The sequence below is a fragment of the Cotesia glomerata genome, linkage group LG2 (assembly GCF_020080835.1).
Source record: "Cotesia glomerata isolate CgM1 linkage group LG2, MPM_Cglom_v2.3, whole genome shotgun sequence".
Classification (NCBI taxonomy): Eukaryota; Metazoa; Arthropoda; class Insecta; order Hymenoptera; family Braconidae; genus Cotesia; species Cotesia glomerata.
This window is the reverse complement of record NC_058159.1, coordinates 10,767,358-10,784,498: the sequence shown is the minus strand read 5'-3', so window position 1 is coordinate 10,784,498 and position 17,141 is coordinate 10,767,358. Positions and strand designations below refer to the sequence as shown.

Genomic DNA, 17,141 nt, shown 5'->3' with positions numbered 1-17,141 from the left:
TGGCGGCAAATTCCTGACTTACTATTCAGTTTAACAGTCACCTAATTTTTAGGGTATAAAAAATAAAAAAATTAACTTTTTTATTTCTTTTTTTGTATGACTCATGATGCGAAGCGTCAGAGAGTGCTTTACGATCAAAAATTTTTTTTAACTTTTTCATTTATCATTTTGTTCTGCATCGCGGTAAATTCATGAATATGATTCGAAAAATCATAAGAAATGAGCTTTTCAATTATATTATCAAATTTAAAAATTTAAAAAATTAATTACTTGTTTCGTTTTTTATTGAAATTTTTTAACATCAACATTTGAGCACCAAAATATTTTTTTTTTAAAGAGTATAATCTTAAGAGAAATCTTCAAGTTATAATATCATAATTTGAAGATATTATATAAATTTCCTAAAAAATTATTGACTTTTAATTTTTGATCAACGATTAAGTGATCCCAGATAGCAAAATGACGTATTAAGTTATTCCGAATGAGCTCAGATTTCTGATTTGGACGTCAGAGTCTACGTCTAAAAGACGTCTTTAAGACCTTCTGAAGAGGTCGAATGCGCCGCTTATTGTAGACTTTAAAAACTCATCAAAACGAGCTCTTAAAGAGCTCTTTTTTCTGAACTCGCACAAATGAATGATTTTTTATCTCTATACGCTATTATAATGATAACAATAATAAGAACACAACAAAAATAATATTAATAATAATAATAATAAAAGTAAATTATGAAAAATAATTCAGAGTTTCATGAAGCACCGATGCTGGTTTCGAATGTTTATTATTTTAGTTAGACCTAATATTGTCGGTTTAACGAGAGAAAGTGAAAATCGCAATTGCCGTAACCAAGATTCGAACCCGAGTCGCGCGCGTGCTAGATCGATACCTAACCCCCTACGCTGTTCAAACGATACGTCGTCACACATCTAATGAGATGTAAGAATAATGATTCTTATAAGCTAAGTTTATATAGTGATGAAATGTTGCGATCATTGTCTATATTATTTATTCTATTTGATACTGTGTATCGATAGAGAAAAAGTAACTTTTACGAATATTTATATACCCTAGCGGTATCGACGACTCAGAGTAAACTCGGAGTTTACGCGGAGTTACTATGGAGTATACTCCCTCTTGGAGTTTAATCGGGGTATAAGCGGAGTTTACGCGGAGTTTTAGAGGTGTATGCAAGGAGTATTGTGTGCAATTACGACACGGAGTCTAAAAGTGTATTATTGGAGTTTTCGAGAAGTTTTTGACGAGTTTTTCGGAGTCGCTATGGAGTTTTCCTCGCGTTTTTGTCCGGGCATATTTTCGGAGTTACAGTGGAGTTTTTTTTGGCGTTTTCGTCGAGTTTTTGTTGAGTATTTTCGGAGTTGCTAGGGAGTTTTGTCGAGTTTTTCAATGTTTTGCGGAGCTTTATAAGAGTTTCGCTGGTGTTTTCGGAGTTTTGGTAGTGTTATTGTGGAGTTTACTCGCAATTAATAATACTTCACGGCATGAAAATTAATTTTAATTTCACAAAGATGACTATAAATAAATTATTTTTCAATTACGGTGTACTTTTTATTAATTAATTTATTTATTTACAAGTTGAAATATATTTATCTACATAGAATATGTTATTTAATAAATATATTATGAAGTTTATAAGTAAAATATATGATATATAAAAAAAATGACATCATAATGAAATTGTCAAAAGTTTACAGTTGTTACACTGAATCAATATTATCATAACTAAAATTAGAATTTTATCAATACATAAAGCGATTCAAAACTTTTTCGGTTTCCGTAAGATAGACAGTGTTGTTTATTACTTGGTGGGTCTTATTATGTGACTAAATAGTTAATACTGATAATGTCTAAGATAGCTTGACCGATTGAGCCCTTGGCTAGAAATCTAATAGACCGGGTTCGAGTCCCGGTCTGCACGAATTATTTTTTTCGGTTTTTCATTCATTATCCATCAAAAACTCCGATGAAACTCGCAAAATACTCTTGGAAAAGCTCCACAATAGCTCGGTAAAGACGCTGACTAAACTCGACAGAAAACCCGTAAAAACACTGATAAAACTCGGGGAAAACTTCATGAGAATACCAGCAAAATTTCAACCAAACTCCGTAACGATCTCAATTAAACACCTATTAACCACTATCGTCTTTATGTGTCACAATTGCACACAATACTCCGAGTTTACTCCCCATATGCGCTGACTATACTCCGTCGTTACGCTGAGTTTCGGACGAGTTTCTACAGAGTTTTATCGGTGGCACCGAAACCGCTAGGGTACTAAAAAATATTCAAAAGTCTACCTGTAATATTTTTTTAAATAGTCTATATAAATTTTGTTTACTTTTCACAATGTAAAATCTAATAGATAAATTAATGAATATTAAAAATTCAACAATAATTAATAAGTATATAGTTATAAGACATCGTTAAATTCGAATAAAATGTTTAAAATTGATACATGCAAAGTACTCCTTAAATGTAGAAAGTTCACATAATTTTTCAGATTAGAATCCAATTTTATTATTTTATCTAAATTAGTTTGATTACGAACCAGATTTTAACATTATTGCCTATTACTTCATAATATAATTTAAAATTTTTGAAAAATTTAATTAACCTGGATTAAGAGAAATGAGTTAACCTATGCCAAGTGTATATCTATATATTAATCTATTCAAATTGTTTTAAATCATTTTATTCGAATTATTTTTTTTCATTTTCAATTTAATTTCTCAATCAGGAAAGTAATAAATGAAAAATGAATAAGATTTTGACAGCTTTATATTAAAAAGAAATTTGTGTTTTATTTATAATGTCTATAAGCTCATTATACGCAACTCAAAAGAAGTCCAAAAAGGGACTCAGTTAGATGTCAGAAAAATTGACTCCAAACTTCTGAGTTCATTAAGAGCTCTTAGTTCTGACCTCGTAAAAAGAGCTCCCTTAAGACGTCACATTAGGACTTCTATAAGAAGTTTTTAAAAGACTTCATACTGAAATCTTTCTGACTTGGATGCTGACTGGGATGCTATGATTTTTTTTTTATTTTGTCAACTAAATTGTGTGCATTTTTTTTTTTTCAAAAACTAAGGGAAGGATAAAGTAATTGATTACAAAATTTAATTTTAAAATTCCTTTAAAAAGAAAAAAAATTAAATTTCTCAAAGTATATTTACTACTGCCCACTCATAATAATATAAATTTAATGCTTCGTTAATGTATATCTGGTAATATAACTCAATAACGTACGCGGACATATACCAATGATTCGATGGCGGAAAAATGAACGTAAGTAGACTGTGAGATCGGCACAATTATTGGCTTACGGGTTGTCTGGATAATACTCGTATCGGTAGTTGACAAAAAATAATTAGTACCAACGACAAATGAAGATCACGAGAGCTCAATTACAAAAAGCAACAATATATACATGCAACAATACATATATGCAAAAAAAAAAAACAACAACAGAGATATAATATAACTGAATTTGTTTTTAAAATACTTCACGTGAAGTGTGTTTAAAAGAAAAGATCTGTATACAGACTGACACTTCCTTGGTTCCTTAGTTGGCATGTCAGAATACAGAAGTCCTTTAAATTTTTTAAGGAAACAGTTGAGTTGATGGTAGGAAAGGCCCTCGCCAGACAAGCCGGGGTAAAATGCCCCCATTGCAATCGGACTAATTTTTAACTTCCCGCTAAGAAAATTAAAAATTTCAAACATCGGGAAGTTATTGGTTTTACTCCGTTTTTCGAAAATCGAGTTTTCATCAGATCTCGACGTTTTGAGGTCCTAGGACCTAGGAAGCTTCCCTGACTATTCCCGCGAGGGTGTCACTATGTCTGTGTGTGTGTTTTTTTTTTTTTTTTTTTTTTTAAGGGGGGGGGGAATCCTTTTTACGGATTCTAGGCATAGTTGTTTGGCCTGGATGTGGCGACTCGACGCTAGCGCCCCTACCCACTAAACCCTAAGCCCCTTTTCCTCTTTCCCCTAATCCCTCATGGAAACCGCCGTTAGGCATTACTTCGTGAGGGGAGGATCTAGCTACTGCTCTTTCTTCTGGTAGCTAAGGTGTTATTTTACCTTTCTTCTAGATGTTGTCATTTGCTCTTCTTCTTTCGATGGAACGCAAGTCTATAAGGACTTCTGTTGTAAATGTGCTGATGGCGTTCCAGGAGGCTCTTGATGACAACATTGCTTCTACTATTGTCTCTGGTTGGATTTTCTTCTTTAGGATCATCTCCAGCTCTTCTCGCTGTGGGTAAAATCGTGGGCACTCAAAGAAAACGTGCTCCGCGTCTTCATTGATTCCTGGGCAGGACGGGCACTCTGGTGAATCATCATGCTTGAAGCGGTGAAGATACGTCCGAAAACATCCATGTCCTGACAACAACTGCGTCAGATAGTAATTGACCTCGCCATGACTTCGGTTTAGCCAAACGTCGATCTTCGGTATGAGACGGTGTGTCCATCTCCCTGTTGTCGCGGCGTCCCACTGCGATTGCCATCGTGCGATGCTGTTCTGCCGTTCTTCAGCTCTGAGCTCCTCGGCACTTTGTGTGGTTGTCCTCTTTCGTTGGTAAAGGTTCCGTCTTTTCTCAGCTAGGACTCTGAGCGGCAAAGTTCCGGAAATGACACACACTGCTTCCCCTGATATTGTTCGAAAGGCGCTTGCAACTCGTAGGGCACTCATACGATATATTGTTCCAGCTTTTCTCCATGAATCTTGCACCTCTAGTGCGTCAGCCCAAATGAATATTCCGTAAGTGAGCACCGATGTGACTACTGATGACAATGGTAGCCTCCTGCTCTGCTTTGGGCCTCCGACGTTCGGCATCAATCGTGCGAGACTAGCTCTCACTACTGACGCTTTCGTACAGACGTGTTCCACTTGCTGCTTGAAGTTGAGTCGGGCATCAAGCATCACTCCCAGATATCGTATATGAGGTTGTGATGTGATTTCTCGGTCACCGACTTTTAGCTTAATTGTTTCAACTTCTTTTCGGTTGGTAATAAGCACTGCTTCGGTCTTCTGCTTGGCCAGTTGTAGGTTCACTGTATCCATCCACTGGTTGATCTTCTCAAAAGTGATGTCAAACAGATGTTGAATCTCGTCGAGGTGTTTGGCGACGATCACTGCGGCAACATCATCCGCATACGCTACCAGTTTGACACATCTTGGAAGCTTCAGTCTCAGGAGCCCGTCATACATGATATTCCACAGAAGTGGACCAAGAACAGAGCCCTGTGGCACACCACCGGTTATATCATACTCTTTCGGACCATTCTTTGTATCGTATTTCAGCACTCTATCTGTAAAATAGCTAATCACTAGTCTGCGAAGATATGTTGGCACGTTCTTCTCGTCGAGAGCTTGCATGATGCAGTCCCAATTAGCGGAATTGAAAGCATTTTTGATGTCCAAGGTAGCCACCAGGCAGTACTTCTTCGTTCCACCCTTCCATCTAGTTCCTGTGATTGCCTCTTTGGCCGTATTAACAACCAGGTTGATCGCGTCCAGGGTTGATCGTTCTTTCCGGAATCCATACTGGTTGTCTGTCAAGAGTGGGTCGACCACTGCATCTATTCGCTGATGGATGATACGCTCAAATATCTTACCCGCCGTATCTAGCATGCAGAGTGGTCGGTAAGATGACGGTTCTTCTGGCGGTTTTTTTCCTTTAGGTAAAAGTACTAACCGTTGCTGTTTCCACTTACAAGGAAAAGTTCCCTCCTTGAGGCTTGCGTTGTAAGCGTCTAGAAATAATGTTGGTGCTGCCTTTATGATGGTTTTCAAGGCTATATTAGGGATTACGTCCAATCCCGGCGCTTTATTATTTCCTACCCGATTACAGGCCTCCAACAATTCTTCTTCAGTGACAGGTGGAATGTCGTCCAGTTCATCTTGCGTTGACTGATAATTGAGACTGTGTTGCTGTGGAAACAGCGCAGTGACGATTTTCTGAAGGAGTTGGGGACACGTAGGTGACGGCATTTGTTGTTTCTTCAGGTGCGTCATGACCACCTTATACGGCCGACCCCACACGTCTTTGTCGACCTCGTATATGAGCTCTTTCCAGCATCTTCCTTTGCTCTCTTTTATGGCCTTATTAAGTTCACGACGAGCTTTTTTGTACTCTGCGATCAGCACTGCAGAGTTAGGTCGTTGATAGCCACGCTGAAATATTCTTCTCTTTCGATGGCACTCTTTACGGAGGTTGCTGATATGATCATTCCACCAGTGTACCGCAGGTCTTGAATTCATAACACGTTTGCGAGGCATACTGGCATCACAAGCTTGTGTTACTCGCATCATCAGGGCCTTAGTATGTTCTTCTGCACATCCAGTCTCTATCGGATCACTATCGAGGGCTGTTAGCAATACTTCTGGGTCAAGAGATTTCAGGCATTTGGTTTGGTGAATTTTCGCGGTTTTTTCCGCTTAGGCTCCGGCCGAGATTTGTTCACCGGTTGTTTTGGTAACCGTTCTCTCGCTTGCTCCTTCTTCTCCTTCTTGGATTGGACCTTCTGCCATTCAGTCACCTCTTTTTTTCCGGCGTTCTGCACTGCCGTGTTTTTCGGAGGGCTTGGTTTCAGGTCCTTTTTCTTCACAACTTGGCTGATCGTTGGGTCGGGAGAAGATCGATCTTTTCTCTTAGTTGACTTGCTGCTAGTTCTGCTTCTGTCTTCCGCAACTGATTCACCATCACCTTCGGCTCCAGTGTCCATTGCTTCTTCATTCACGACAGTTGCTTGAATGCTTTCTCTCCGGTGTAGTGCAAGAAGTGCGTCGTACTGTTAAACGCCATTCTTCATCAAGTTTCTTGAATCTCTGGAGGGCATTGGCTACGCTGGTCGTCTTGGTCTTAATCTCCTTGTGGATATTGACCTTAGGTTGGACGAGGTCATTTAGCTCACTGGTCAGCTTTTCAAGGCATTCCAATGCTTGCGACCGCTTCATTTCAGCGCTTGCTTCAATCGCTGCTTGTTGGGCATGAGGCGCGTTTTCACTATTGTTGTTTTTCTGAATTTTACTCATACTTTTAAATTCACCAGCGCATCGTACGGAGTGGAGCGGGTTGTCATAACTAGGAACGGGTGTACCCTCGGAGATAGTACTCCTACCCCAGTTCCCTGAGGCCTAGCCGACACTTAGCCAGTCCCGGAATACACGGACGGACTAGACTCGCTCGGAGCGGTGAAGATTCCGATCTCTAACACTCACTGCGTACTTCCTGATCAAGGCCCAAAGTGGCTGGCTCCTGATCCACTGCTGTAACTTACACTTCGGCAGAGCAAGCTCACATCAGCCGTGGCCTGCATCGTCGGAAACTACGACACGAGGTTCCGGTCACTCCCAGTGGGTCACAGCAGGGAACGATCGTCTTGTTAGGTCAGTTAGTGTGACCAACCCATTAAAGGGGAGTTTTGTCCACGGGAACGTATTTTATTTGGCTCCTACCCTCTGTACCAGGTACAGCGAGCGTTCTCCCATCCGCTACGGGGAGACGCGCCTGGTAGCAGTTTCTCCTCTGCCCCAAGTGTGTGTGTGTGTGTGTGTGTGTGAGTATGTGAATCGCTTATAACTTTTGAACGGTTGAACCGATTTTATCGCGGTTGGTGCCATTCGAAAGGGCTTTGCCAAACTTAGATTTCCTGATAATTTGAACCGATTCGGACCGATAGATTTTTGAGAAATTTAAAAGAAATCTAAAAAAAAATTTTTTCAGAAGTGGTTTATTTGGAATAACTTTTAAACGGCTCTACCGATCAATTCCAAAAGCTAATCAGCTCTCAACCTTGAAAAACCACGTCGATGGCCGCCAATCCGGTCAAAATCAGTTGATTCGTTCAAAAGATATCGTGAACGAAGGAAGACTGAAAAAAGTATTTTTTCGCAGTTACTCCGAAATTTCTAGTTCGACCAATTTAAACTTAGAAATTCTGTATAAGGCTTAAAAAACTTCATAGAATGTCGCCAACCGCGTAAAAATCGGTTCATTCATTCAAAAGTTATTGCGGTTTGAAAATTCAAAAAATAGTGTTCTATGAAACTTCTATCAGATGAGCTCAAAGAGCTCAAAAGCATAGAAAAGGTATCTTTTGAGCTCGGGAAGCTCAAAACAACACACAGATTGTATTTTTGAGCTCGAAGAGCTCAAAAAAAGCGGCTAGTTATTAACGGAATTAGCGGGAAGTTGTAGGGATGGCCTTTAGGGTCAACCGTTTTCCTAATTTTTTTTCCTACAATACCTTATACTGTAGACAACATCTCAGCCAAGTTTCAACTCTGAAATATCATGCGTTTTTGAGTAAAAAATAAAAGTTTTTTTTTTTTTAAACTCATTATTCTCCAAATCTACTCAAGATATTAAAATAGTGCTTATGGGTTTTAAAATATCACTAATTAGTATTCCTAGAAAAATTCGCTCCATAATCGGGTCAGTTGGTCATCGGTAAAAATGCGATTATATTAAAAAAAATTTTTGTTTATGCCAAAATCGTATGGTACACCTTAGCTTTTTTTTCACGTATTACTCTAACATTGACCTACAATATATATTTTTTTAAGATTTTTCAAAATATTAGACGATAGTTAAAAAAAATAAAATATTCTTAAAACATTAAAAGTTTAATGATCCTTACAACCATCTAATATTTTTTAAAGTATGAAAAAAATATATTTTGTAAACTTAGACAAAGGGATAATGTATAAAAACCTACATGACTTTACTTAAGGAGTTTGAGGCAAAAAAAATGTTTTAAGAATATTTTCAGGGAAAATGTTTACTCGCCAATCGAGAATGTTGAAAAAATATTATATTAAAAAACTAAAAGAAAGTAAAGACATGAAATAGTTTAAGCTAAATAAAACTAGATGCGAGCAGGATTAAGTCGTAGGCAAATAACCTCGGGACTTAAGTGTATGTGCAATTGCATTTACGACCTCAACGAGTGGAGAGTCATAAAAGTAGGTGCTTGAAATAGCTCGAACCTAGCATACATGAGATACAAGGGATGCTTGTCTGGTCAGAAATATTGTAATTGAGAAACAATTACATACTCATTTTCAGTTTTATAGTAAACCAATTTTTAAATTAAATTATATATATTCTTTCCAATATGTATAAAAATCTGTTCTCAATTTTCATGAATAATTTAAGAAGCTTGTTGTATAAATCAAACATCTTCCTGCGAAGTTTGTTCTTGTATGACGAATGTTTTACTACAGTAAATTTCTCGTATTATAATCTTGATCATTTTCGGCTCTAATTATTCGTTCATACATGTATTGGGGAGCTTTATTTAAATTTAGTATAATTTTATATACAAATAAACAACAATTATACGCAGTCTTTGACCTGATATTAAATCCACTCAATGTTACTGATATACTATTTATACTACGTGTCGTACAAGCCTCCATGTTCGACAATTCTGAATTTTTTGGAACTTATTTTTACTGAAATTTAACCTTAATAAGCCACGATATTCAATATACTGCACGGTACTAGTGCAGAAAAAGTGACTCTTGTCTTATATACAATATTTTTGGCTTAAAATAAAATACAGTTTTACCTACTCTATATACATAACAATTTGTTTTCTAGAAAATTTTCCAGCAGATAGTAACGCCAGAGCGTTGTTTAAAATTTAATTTATTGTTAACAATACCAAGATGTTTAGAGTCGGTTGTTTTTTATTTTAATATTGTTTACTTTATAAGATTACAAGGTTTCTTGTATAATATCTATGCTGATTATGCATGTATTAACATATATCATTTTTGTTCAAGTTAATTTTTAACTATTCATCTTTAAGCCAACTGAATCCAGTACTTAAAATTCACTAATGCAACAATAACTGTGTATTAGATAAAAGTAAAATTTTTGAGATCCTCCACCGACAAAATATCCTCTAAATTAAAAATACAACTAGAAATTCAAATTGCGTGCATCCGCGCGCGCTCTAACCTTGAACCAATAAGGAATCAGGGTCCATGTTTTCGATACTAAGCTAACTTCATTCTACCATCAATTTTAGTATATAGGATGAAAGTCTTGAAGTTAGTCAAAGGTCGAAATTCGCGAAAAACGGGCCACGATTCATTATTGGTTGAAACTAGGCACGCGCGTAGCGCTATTCAAATTTCTAGTAGATTATAAATATTAAAGAACATATATATTTCATTATGTATACAGTATAAATTAAAAATAAATTGAATTTAAAATATATTTTGTACAAAATTTTTATGTCTATAAATACTTGTTTTTGTAAAAATAAAATTTTACAAAATAAGTATTTAAAGATATTTTAATAGTTCCTGAAAAAAGATAAACAATCAATCAATAAAAAAAAGCGTGTTTAAAATGCTTAACTACACCGTACTTTTGCCTTTAGCTACTAGAGACCTCTCTACTAACAGTACATATACAATCCTAATAAAGTTTCGTAGTGATGTCTCAACATTTGTCTAAATTACAAACAGGAGCAAAAGAGACAACCAAAAGAAACTTTATTGAGATTTACTGTGTATGTATATAAATTTATTTGACTACTTATCTACAAATGATAAACTCAAAAATTGTTTTTATAAACAAATGACATAATAAAAAATTAAATCAGATAACAAAAAATCTGATTAAAAAATACTCGTTTTTAATAAAGAAATTTGTTAATAGAAATATTGTTATTGTTTACAACAGTATACATCCAGTCACTAATGATTGATCCAGTGACAGTGAATCTAATTCAATAGTGTGCGATGACTATTAATAACAATAAGCCGACTCCTATTTTGATCAATAATAAAGTTAAATGAATATAATTATATTAATAAATCACATAATTACAATAACAAATCATTTTTACATCATTAATATGTTTAATTCAAGTAGTCGGTGACATAAAAAATATTTTTATACTTTTAAGACATTCCATTTAACGTACTTAGAATTTTGACATCAAGGAAAAAAATATCACAACAAATAGAAAATATGATCACTAAGTAACAGTAATTTTTAATATACATTTCAATTTTTTGGGAACAGAAAATTTTACTGCTAGTAAATTCTAAATTAAAACGAGTGGTATTTTGAATTTATCTTATATAATTTCTAACCTATATTGACAGTACATTGAAAAATCGAATGCATTCATAGACTATAATTTTTATTGAAATTACGATTATAAAAAAAAAAAGAAAAAATAATGGCACGAAATTTCAGCGCACAATTAGAAAAAAAGAAACACGCACAATATTTCAAAAGAATTTTACAAGTAATGCCAAGTCAAATGGCTCAATATGATTCGAATAGAGTAATGTTTGCATTTTTTGCTGTATCAGGACTTGATATACTTGATTCGTTAGATGTATTGAACGAATCTGAAAAATTATCAGCTATAGAATGGATCTACAGATTGCAAGTAACTGATGCTGGTATCAGATCTGGTTTCCAGGCATCAACAATGCTACCTGATGACACACTTCACTATCAATGTGGTTATTTACCAATGACTTACACAGCACTTGCTACTTTATTAGCACTTGGTGATGATTTAAAACGTGTAAATAAAAAATCAATCTTAGAAGGAATGCGTGCCTGCCAAAATCCAAATGGCTGTTTCATGGCAATGATTACTGAGAGTGAAAGCGACATGAGATTTCTTTATTGTGCTTGCTGTGTTTCTGCGATACTCAATGACTGGTCTGGAATGAACAAAACAACTGCTATTGATTATATTGTTAAAAGTATCGTAAGTAAACATTTGTAATTTATAAACCTAAAATTAATAGATTACAATTATTTACATATTTCGTTAATAAATTAAAAACATTCAGATGATTATTAATGTTGGAATGTTTTGCCTGATTGGCTAAGCGTTTAATGTACTTGGGATTCTCTCATTAGAATAATTACAGTCGTATGATGGAGCAATGGGACAAGGTCCAGACTTGGAGTCACATGGTGGATCAACATTTTGCGCGGTCGCCAGTCTTTATCTCATGAATGAACTTCATAATGTTTTATCCGAAGAACAAATTGATAAGCTAAGACGTTGGTGTCTGATGCGGCAGAATAGTGGATTCCAAGGTCGACCTGGTAAACCATCAGATACCTGTTATAGCTTTTGGGTTGGCGCAACATTGCATATGCTTGATGCTGGCCATTTTATTGATCCCGATGAAAATCGAAAATTCATTTTGAGTACGCAAGATGCTTCCATTGGAGGTTTTGCTAAATTTTACGATACACGCGCTGATCCACTGCATACTTATTTAGGTTTGTTTTGAAAAAATATTTACTTCTTTAATTTTTATTTAAGTACTATGTTAAGTATTTAGTAAAACATCACATATGTCTATTGGAAAAATTTTCAAATGGCTACGTATATTTGTCATAGAATATTTTTATTAATAATTTTCTGCTTGATACAAATATTACTTTTTTTTGTCGAAAACAAAATAAAAAACAAATACTTAAAAATTTCAGTAAATAATTTGAATTGGATTATTATTTTTTTATTTACAAATTTTCTTAATGTTTTTAAGTATGTCATACAATGAAATGATTGGAAAGAAGATTCAAACTTTTTATTGCAATATTCTTAGTCCTAATGATCTTATTAATTTTAGATAACGTTAACAACTTAGATCAAGCTTGAAGTTTTTTTTCATTATATTATTCTTTACAATCATTAATAATAATCAGTTAAGACATAAACAATAGAATATCATTTATATTGAACGGAGCAGTCACATCATTACAGGCAGCTAAATGATATATTAGTCGGTTTTGTATAGAAAAGATAGGTCTTACTGAAAATTCATATTTTTTAAATAAAAAAAGACATTCTGAAAATGTCAGAACCTTTTAAGATGATATAAATATATTATATTTAAAAATTTGAACCCAAAATTTGGTGTCGAAAGTCGATTTTGACGATTTTTAAAAACTCAAAATTCCATAGATTTTTTTTGTTCAAATTTTTTTTTCTACAGCTCCAAGTATCCCCTTGAAAACAAACAAAAGTTTATTGCTGAATTATAATATTTTCCGAGGAATTTAAATAATAAAGTTGAAAAATTAAGAAAATAACAAAATTTTAAATAAGTTACGAAAAAAATTTTTTTCATTTTTCTTTGGAAAATGTTCGTTTTATAATGAAAAAAAAATGTTGACCAAATTTTTTCCAAATTGAAAGGAGTTGATGATTTCAACGATTGGTTGATTTGACATGGAGTGACCCAAATAGTAAATATTTCATTTAATCGCTTAAAATTAAGAAAAAAATAATTTACAAGTGATAAAAAGATTTTTTTTTCATTAATTTTTTCATTACTACATAACTTTTTTGATTACAGGTCTATGTGGCTTGAGTCTCATGGGAGAACCTGGGTTGCTGCCAATGAATGCTGCCCTCAATGTTTCTAATCGCGTTTATAAACATTTAAAAGAAATTCACAAAAAATGGAAAACTAATTGATTAGTCTTCTTTTATTAAGTAAATTAATTTTATCTAAAATTATTCATATCAAGCGCACATTAATATATAAAATCCGTTAAATTGTACTGAAAGATTGTAATACAACCTGATAATAATTTGTTATGAATATACCACCATCGATAGATGTATTTATTCAGAGTAACTGCATTTGTAACTTTTTTAAATATCTACAATGTATTATAAATAACAATTATAATCACAGTAATAACTAATTCAAAAATTATACATAAAATTTTTATTGTAAATTTAATTATGTTTAAAATGTAATTTATACATATGTTAATTACCACTAATATATTCAACAATTGCAGTTTTAATATGTTCAACTCAATGGATTTAAATTTGTAAATGGTTAAAGTATTTTTGTAAATTTTTTCTCAAGTAATGTATTATGTTGATTATTTTTATTGTTGAAAAGTAATCACTGTGATTGAATATACGGACAATAGTCGTTATACATGATGTTGTAATGAATGTGAATAATAGTTCCAAAATTTATTTTAAAAAGTTTCTTGATTTGTGTACCGTCGAAATAAATATATGTCTAAATAATGCTTTAAAATATTCATCTATCGTTTTTTATATATTACTTAAAATTTTAAAAGCTACAATAATTCGGTTCTTAGGGGATTAAATATAGTAATCATTATCAAGAATTAAAAGTTTTTTTTATAAGAAATATTTAAACTAATTCTATTCAATCATTTAGGGCACAGTTTATTGTTGGCCGTCATCAACTTCAAAATCGCAGAGGATATTGATGATATTTTGATTTTCAACCAAATAAAATAAAGTTTCCTAAAATCAATCTAAAATGATTAATTTCCTTATTTATTTTTGAAAATTTTCAATTCTTCGCTGGAAATTCAAAATAACAAATTGTATAAGTATTAAAAAATAAAAAAATCGTATTTAAAAATTTTTTAAAATAAATAATTGACATCAGCTATGATAAAAGCAATAGTACGTTTTATAAAGCAAATACGGTGAGGCGGCTCTGTGAATTATAAAGATAAGTTATACAATGCAAAATTTCAATCTAACAAAACAACGTACAAATATCCACAAATTATCAGAAGATAACATGGTTGTATAAATTTATTAATGTAAATCATCGTCTTTGAATATAAGCAAAAGTGGACTATCAAATATAAAATTCCAAAAATACTAAAAACTGTAAAAATAATAAGGATTCTATTTTTATTATTTACTTAAATTTTGCGTAAAAAAGAATTTAATTTTGAATTCGTTAAAGTAACCACCCGAGGCACAAATTTGAAGTTTGAATTTAGCTGTTGAGGCTGATTTTTAAACTTTTGAAGTCAAACTGTTCAAAGCTGAATTAAATTTAAAATGAAACTGTCTAAGCTGAATTGAAATTAAAATCAAACTGTTTAGCCTGATCTAAACATCAAAGGTTCAAACTGAATGGAACCAGAGTATTATTTAGGCTCCCCAGTTTCAAACCAGCATCAACTTTTGAACTTTTTGAGACTGAACGACCTTTTGTAAAATAAAACATAAATCTGAATTGATGCTGACGAAACTATTTGTTTGAGGGGTGGTTGAGTCTGATGAGATTGAAATCAAGCTCATTTTTTATTTTTAAGTTGAATATTCTATTTTTGAACTGGAGGACCTGATTTTCTAAGTCAGATATCTTGGAGTTTTTAAAAGTGAAAAATAATGGGCGTTCTTTAAAATTTTAGTTCAGCCTTGTGGTCGACGTTCCAGACTTAGGATTTCAAAGGTTCCGGAATCGAGTCCCACCAAGAGTAACTTCTTCTATTTGATTTTTCAACTTTATTAATTAATTGTCTATAAATTAAATGCTCATAAAATATTTTTTTAAAAAATATTAAATTTATTACAAAAGGCGCCATTCAATTTTTCAAATTCATGAAACAAAACTACGCTAACTATGGGTACATCTCATTAATATCACAGCCGCGAATGCAATCAACTACACCAAATTTTAATTAACGAACATCCTTTTCAGTCAGCCTAAATTATAAACCTATTTTGAAACGGAATGACTTTTTTTCATCATTAAAATAAACTTTAAGTTCAACCTGATATTCCTAAATCGTCGAATATTCGGAACTAGAATTAAGTAATTTCTTACAGAATACTTTTTTTTTTTTAAATATCAGCGCCCTTTTTCTTGTTATATGCGTACGCAGTCTAAAAAATCTAGCTTTATCAAGTGGCGCCATAGTTTTCACGTGACAAATAAAAAGAAAAATTCGTTTGTCTTTGTACGGTTATATCGTAATAAATTTTAATAAAATTCAATTAAAAAAAAATACGTAAACTAGGCTACTGATATGAAAATACGGACCCAGTTCATCGCATTCGTAAACTAATAAAAAGGTCCGGTCTTGAAATATCAATTTGTTCGGGAGTAATCATTGGTACATCAAAATGGGGTGACATCCGGACGTCCACGTAAAATTTTTCAAAACGTTTTTTTTTTTCAAAAATAGCTACATGAAATGATTTTAGAAAGTAAAAAGATGGTTTGATTTAAATGATTTCTCCGTGTACATCTACTTATATTATTGTATAAGTGTAATATGGTTGTGATAGAGACATTTAAAGATCACAAAATTGCTTGACCTTGACGAGTCGAGTATAAAGCACAACCTCACGCGCTTCGCGCTATGAGGCGTGCAATTAAAAACACTAAAATTTTTATGATATTGAAATTAACAGATATCGGAAATTTTTTTTTAATATTTCTAACAATTAAATTATAATGAAAAAAATAAGAAAAAATAGTTTCCTATTTCGAAATTAAAAAAAAAAAAAAGATATTCGTGCAATTTTTTAAAAAAATTTTCTTAGTAGTAATCAATTTTCTAAATAAAAGAAAAAATGGTAAGTAGTTTATTGGATGTAGATCAGTAAAATTTTTAATGAAAAGTTTTGTTAGAACTAAATTTGTCAAATATTTAAATTATAATTTTCATTACATAGTATAATCAACTGCATTTTTGTATTTAGCAAATTTTCTCAATTTTGTAACAGTTACTATTTATCAAACAGATATAATTGAAATAGTAAAAATACAATACAATATGAAGATGAATGATTTCATTGATTAATAACAACTAATACAAAAAAAAAAATTCTCGAGTTGTTGACTCAACTGTCAGACTTTAGTGACCGTAACTGTTACGTATATTAAGGTGATACATCGCACACATACCTATACGTATAATTTTATATCATGAAATACACTAACAAACGTATACACATTCAAACCTATATATAGAAGGTTTCATTTCCTCCCCACTCCGAAGTAAGTGAGAGGTTCCATGGTAGTGGGTTGGTCGCAACGACAGATCATAACAGTCAAGTAGATGTTATTCGTCCGTTCGCGGGTTGACTGTACTACTAGATTAAAAAATAGTGTTCATAGACTTTTATTAATTATCTAACTATTATTTAATTGTATCACTATTGGAATATTCTTCAAGTGCTGTGAATAAACTTTTTTTTTTTTTTTTTAGTTTATTCAATCATTTTCTATAACAAATAATTGCCATTGGAAGTCGTGAGTCGTTCTCGACTCACACTATTCTATCGAGGTTTGTAGACAATTGGGTAC

General features: G+C 32.9%; 1 protein-coding gene across 1 annotated transcript; it reads left to right on the top strand.

The window, feature by feature from the left end:
* The first annotated feature begins 10,632 nt into the window (after positions 1-10,632).
* Positions 10,633-13,755, top strand: LOC123259260 (geranylgeranyl transferase type-1 subunit beta-like). The gene is made up of 3 exons (XM_044719605.1): positions 10,633-11,776; positions 11,943-12,303; positions 13,386-13,755. Exons 1-3 carry the CDS (start codon positions 11,231-11,233, stop codon positions 13,505-13,507), a joined length of 1,029 nt encoding a protein of 342 aa, XP_044575540.1. The 5' UTR covers positions 10,633-11,230; the 3' UTR covers positions 13,508-13,755.
* The last annotated feature ends 3,386 nt before the right edge of the window (positions 13,756-17,141 follow it).

What these genes read in the sequence shown, in the direction of transcription:
- LOC123259260 (XM_044719605.1), top strand. Translation starts at nt 11,231, where the DNA reads ATGGCACGAAATTTCAGCGCACAATTAGAAAAAAAGAAACACGCACAA. An exon ending in ATTATATTGTTAAAAGTATC is followed by an intron (nt 11,777 to 11,942) that starts GTAAGTAAACAT and finishes GAATAATTACAG; the next exon opens with TCGTATGATGGAGCAATGGG. An exon ending in TCCACTGCATACTTATTTAG is followed by an intron (nt 12,304 to 13,385) that starts GTTTGTTTTGAA and finishes TTTTGATTACAG; the next exon opens with GTCTATGTGGCTTGAGTCTC.